General features: G+C 49.5%; 1 protein-coding gene across 2 annotated transcripts; it reads left to right on the forward strand.

Annotated features, from left to right (window-relative positions):
• The first annotated feature begins 407 nt into the window (after positions 1–407).
• LOC112889468 (probable transcription factor KAN2) lies at positions 408–5605 on the forward strand. Of its 2 annotated transcripts, none has more exons than XM_025956136.1 (6): positions 408–1557; positions 1647–1723; positions 2803–2857; positions 3012–3171; positions 4583–4649; positions 4916–5605. In XM_025956136.1, the coding sequence occupies exons 1-6, from the start codon at positions 963–965 to the stop codon at positions 5033–5035; spliced, it is 1074 nt and encodes a 357-aa protein (XP_025811921.1). In that variant the 5' UTR covers positions 408–962; the 3' UTR covers positions 5036–5605. The 2 variants fall into 2 exon arrangements, with proteins under 2 accessions (XP_025811921.1, XP_025811930.1); XM_025956145.1 differs by having other exon boundaries at positions 4586–4649.

Genomic DNA, 5605 nt, shown 5'->3' on the forward strand with positions numbered 1-5605 from the left:
ATGCCATCTACTCTCTTGCATGTTTTCTTGATGTTGTTTTTCGGTGTTCTGAACCTTTGAGTGATAATTTTCATTGCCGCTTCAATGAATATATTCAGGCTAGGAACTCTTTTCCCCATTTGGTGACCCTTAAAAAGTAGGTGTGTGGGGGTGTGCAGTTCGCACGAGTGTGTGTGCCCAACTTGTACTTGGATAGGAGTTGGAAATGCTGAGCGCAAACCTATATTCGAAATTCGAAGATAATTGCGGGTCACTATGATCCAGGAGTAATCAGGCTAGTTTCTTTCAGCTGAATTATTAACGCCCAATTGCCCGCAAGAACAAGTACACACACCTAGATAAATAGCACCTAAATTGTATGGATGCCCATTAACATAGGGAACAAGCACATAGCCTGGAATGGGAATGTTACCTCACCTCTTACATTCCCTTCCCTCCCACAGCATATATACATCCATCCCTGTCGAAAGTGTCATCCTCCCACAGCAATCGGCCCTGAAACACCCCAAAAAGCGCGTGTGTGGAGGAAAAAGATGAGAGGCCGGGTAGAGCAAAAAAGAAAGTGGAAAGGAAAGCAAAAGGAGATGCATGGTGTGGGAGAAAAGACCAATCTATATCTTCCTTCCTAGGCCACCTCCTCGCAACAAGCCTCGCCCCTCTTTTTTCACACGACACACTGCACATACAAATACAAACACACACTCCTGTCCTTTCCACTCCAAGTTTCTTCCAACCCTCTCTCTCTAGCCTCTCCGCCTCAACCCCTCTCCCCCTCACCCCCCCTTCTCAACTCCTGCTCTCTCGCACGCACTACTAGTCTCTTCTTCCCTTACAAGCGAGAATTCGTGCCTCCTCAATTTCCATACTCCCCAACCAAATCAAGCACAACTACGCAGCCGTACCCTCCTCCGATCCCTCGACGACGAGACACGCCGCCGGTTTCTCGTCACGAGAGCAAGAACATGGAGCTGTTCCCAGCGCACCCGGACTTGCAGCTGCAGATAAGCCCTCCCCCAGCCACCAAGCCAATGGAGCTAGGGTTTTGGAAGAGAGCTCTAGACGCCGCCTCTCCTGCAGCCACGACATCAGCGGCGGCGGCGGCCACAGCCACCACGGCCCCGTCCCTCTCCTTCGCCTCGTCGGCACCGACGACGACGGCCGTGGGATTCCATGCGGCGGCCGGCGCGCACCATCACCATCAGGTGCCGGGCTCCCACCTCGGCCTCCCGTTCCTGCACCACACACAGCCCATCCTCCCCGAGGGCGGCGGCGGCATCCGGGACCTCGCCTCGATGAGGCCCATCCGGGGCATCCCCGTGTACAGCACCACGCAGCCGCTCCCCTTCCTCCAGAGCCACCCGCACCACCACCACCACCACCCGCATTGCTACGACGCGATCGGCATGGGCCACGCCGGCGGGCCGAGGTCCCCCAAGGGCGCGCTCCGGCTCGCGGGCGCGCCGGCGAAGAGGGGCGCGCGCGCGCCGAGGATGCGGTGGACGACGTCGCTGCACGCGCGGTTCGTCCACGCCGTCGAGCTGCTCGGGGGCCACGAGAGTACGCGCCCGCCCGCGCTCCTTTCGCCTTGGGCTAGGTCGCTGGCTTGGGTGAATGATTGGGTACTGATGCTTTTGCTGGCTGTGCAGGAGCTACACCCAAGTCAGTTCTTGAGCTAATGGACGTGAAGGATCTGACCTTGGCCCATGTCAAGTCGCACTTGCAGGTGAGGGAAATCAACTGGTAAATTAGTATCGCCGATTACTGTGTCCCTTGATTGGTTAGATAGCCAGCTTCATCCCCCTAGCTATGAACATGCTTCGCATTCCTCCTTGCATACAATCTGTGAATGTTCAGCCTCTCCCTAACGTACGTACATATCTTACTTGTAATATGTTTTTCCTAAATAAAGAGTACAAACTAGACCTCAATATGGAAGAGAGAATACACACGCAAGATACCAACAAGCTATACTCGTTTCTTCCATGATAAAGTTGACCATTTTTCTTCCTCATTTTTACGGTTTCACTTGTACTGCTAGGCTGCTAGCTAGTACTGGCCGGTAGCTCATGCTCTTGCATGGGATAAGAGTAGTCATTTTTCACATCACTTGCTGGCTTGCTGCGCAGTAAATTTCGCTCCCTTATCGTCGATCACCCCAACCCCATCTTCCTCAGCGAGACAGAAAGCGAGAGATGGCTTGTGGGAGACGAGGTGTTCGCCACCACTGTAGCTGTAGCTTTTCCCCAACACGGGGCGCAGCTTTTCCATTAAACCCCGGGCGAGATCAGCAGCAGCAGTTCGGGGGAGAGCACAAAGCATGCAATGCGGCATGCCATTAAAAGCCCCACCGGACGGTGTGCATGCCGTGGTGGCGCGGCGGTGGCGTCGTCGCCGCCGCCGCTGCGGCCGGCCGGCCGGGTCTGACGGTTCCGATCGATCGATCCGGCAGCGCCCATGCGTAGGCGCACGCAGGGCCGCCGCAGCAGCAGCATTGATATGCATACTGCCCAAGAAGAGGTGGCAAGTACAACCCAGCATCATTCCGCAATAATTAATCTTGCCCTTGGAGCTGCCGCTGCTGCGCGCTGCACAGTAGCTGATCGAGCCATCAATGCCCCGCTTGTGCAGCCTTATTTATTCATTGGCCCGCCATGTAGACCAGTGCCACCCCTTTGACTTTAATGTACTCCTCGATATTCCTATAGTTTTTTGTTACATTTATCTCTTTTTTTTCTTTCCTGCCGTTTGATCTTCATCAGCATGTATGCCATCATCGTCCGTGGTTGTTCTTGGTTGTTGCAGATGTACCGGACCATCAAGACTACTGACCACAAGCCAGCTTCTGCTTCATCCTATGGTATGTTTACTGGACGATCATACTACATACCCTAGCTGCTAGCTGCCAGTGTCCAGAAGAAGCAGCATCGAAAATTTAATATTTATTAATTATCTGACTAGTATAAACATATATAGCGCTTGTAATTGACATGCTGGTACAATATTTTTTGCAGGACAAGCGGCTGCCAAAACGATTATAGATATCCCCGACGACAACTTGTTTGAGGTCACCAACACTACCAGCGGGTCTGAGTCGTCCGCTCAGCAATCTAATCCCGACGGCAACGAGCATGGCTCCAGCATGTGTGCTCTCTGGAGCAACTCCTCGATAAGGTACAGATATATAACGCCATCATCCCTTCCTCTAAATCCAAAGAATATGTAGATGCTGAGGCATTTAATTGTTTTGCTACCCTACCAATCTGCATGTTAGTTTATCTGTAGATCACTACTTCAGTAGATCGCGCCATGGCCACATTATCTATACTTCTATCCAAATCCAAAGTACTTGCTTTCTAAAATATTCAGGAGTTTTTACCATCAGATCTAGCTACAGATATCGATGAATTGCATGAACTAGAATCGTAAGGACTCAATTGCCGCCATTTGAATTGATTTCATGGTTGATGTAGTAACAAAGGGGAAGCTACCCCTCAAAAAAACAAAGGGGAAGCATGTGTAACTATGTCTACTGTATAGGTCTTGGTGGCCGTGCACAGGTCATAAGGCGGCATAGTACGTGTTAAAAGCACAAACAAAGTACACAACAAAATACACATGTCCAAGTTTAGACTACTTCCCGTAAAGGATGTCTGTCTCGTCTCTCTACACACGCAGTACGCATATGTTCAAAAATCAATCGTTACGTCACACGCACAATAGAGTATACATACTAGTCATTAGCATAACAATGTTCTAAAGAACAGTCAGCTAACGCACAGTTCCCGACATCTTTTCAGATTCAAACTAGTGGTCATCTTCTTTAGGTTCAAACTAGTCATCTTCTAGCCACTTTAGGCAAAACAATGGAGAGTATTCCTTTGTCTCATTTTCCTTGTTTACTATAACGACCACCTCCAAGTGCTCACAAAAAGCACCAGGGCTCGTACCTTTGTTCCATCTGCTCCCCATCATGGTGCAATGATCTCCCGAATATATTAAGCCCATGATTTAATAATATATGCGCTAGATAGCTATGGCAAAGTGCACACATTTTTCCAACGCTGCAAAGAAATAGTGGTAGATCGAATCTTGAGAAATTACATGGGAAACAACATGATATGCACATTTTTTTAGTGATTCTTTTTAGTTACAAATATGTGCGTACTACTGCGAGGACACTGTGTACTATACGGTAATGAGTAGTAGAGTACAAGCGGCCAGTAATGCATGGTCTATACATGTCTCGTACATGAACCTTCCTAACACCTATGACATGGTATATGTGCAGGCATTGATCGCTGTGCCATATCACATGGTACGAGAGTATCGCATAAGCTAGAATAATATAGACGCACAACCTTTTACCTTCAATTAGCCCCTGATCTGATAAAGTTACCATGTCATTTACAGCATCTTAACAGTGAAAGTAGGTGTTGCATGCATGCTTTGTTCCCTCTGCCTTCTTTTTCTCTCAATGGACTCCCACTACGGATGAAAAGATATGGAGGCATTTGATTCTCTCGATCAGCCCATGATAATCTTTTTCGATGATTGAATTCCTCTCCTTTCTTCTTTGCTCCAGCAGCAGGGGGGCCTGGTTCCATGACAAATCAATAGATGCCACTCCTGGCGACATCAAATCCTTCGAGGTACGCAGCCCTTCTTTTTTTCTTTGCAAAACCGAGTCCATCATTGTCTCCAATACCTCGCCGGAGTCCAATGATGCCGTGCTAGTTAGTGCAACAGCGATCATTCGTTCCATGCGCCTTTGGACAGTGCTCCCTGTTGAGCTTTGATCAATGCATATTGTCGGCAGCATTTTGGAGCCAGCAGTTAGTGCAGTTATCACATCATTTCCGGTCTTAACCTGAACTTTTTTATTTTTTGTTTCTTCCTTTCCACTCAACGTTTTCAGGACGTGCAATCTGAACGCCTTGACAATGTCTCCGACCTGAACTCGTCGCCGTTCCAAGTAGCCGGGATGTTCGGCAGGAGCAAGAAACCCAACCTGGACTTCACCCTAGGACGGATATGATCCGCCATCGACATACCACCATGGACCGGTGGATCGGAAGAGATTGAAGACCAAGACACGGCTAGCTAGCTGCATATATAGATCGATCTGCCTCTAAGCGGCCATATCTATGATCCGATCGACGGGAGAACCATATGGCCGTTGGTAGCAGAGGGAGGGAGAAGCATAGCTTGAAGGAAGGAAAAGGAGAGGGTAGGATGAGTAAAGAATAAGAGATAAGACAACCGTCGATCCAGGAACAAAGCTAGCTGCCCCAAAAGGAGATGCATGGGGAGACATTGGTGCGTGCGTGTGTGCTTGCTGTTGTGTGTGCGTGCAGTGGTAGCAAGATGGATAGCTCCATAGGCTTTATCAAAGGCGGCAGGCAAGGGCAAGGGGGGTAGCTTGCCTGCCTGCTGCTCGCCAAAGGGCGTACGCATATGCTCATTGCTTGTTTCTGGATGGGTGGTGTACACATGCAACCATGAAGAGCAAGGGTGTGTGTGTGAAGATGCATGCATGAGAGGTTGTACTACTACCTAGGTTTAGGGGCCGGTTGGCCGGCCAAGGTTTTAACAAAAGGTTGCTTCA

Source organism: Panicum hallii, chromosome 1, assembly GCF_002211085.1.
Source record: "Panicum hallii strain FIL2 chromosome 1, PHallii_v3.1, whole genome shotgun sequence".
NCBI classification, from domain to species: Eukaryota; Viridiplantae; Streptophyta; class Magnoliopsida; order Poales; family Poaceae; genus Panicum; species Panicum hallii.

Coding starts and splice junctions, on each gene's coding strand:
- LOC112889468 (XM_025956136.1), top strand. CDS start 963: ATGGAGCTGTTCCCAGCGCACCCGGACTTGCAGCTGCAGATAAGCCCT. Junction 1,724..2,802: donor ATGTCAAGTCGCACTTGCAG/GTGAGGGAAATC, acceptor TGGTTGTTGCAG/ATGTACCGGACCATCAAGAC. Junction 4,650..4,915: donor GCGACATCAAATCCTTCGAG/GTACGCAGCCCT, acceptor CAACGTTTTCAG/GACGTGCAATCTGAACGCCT.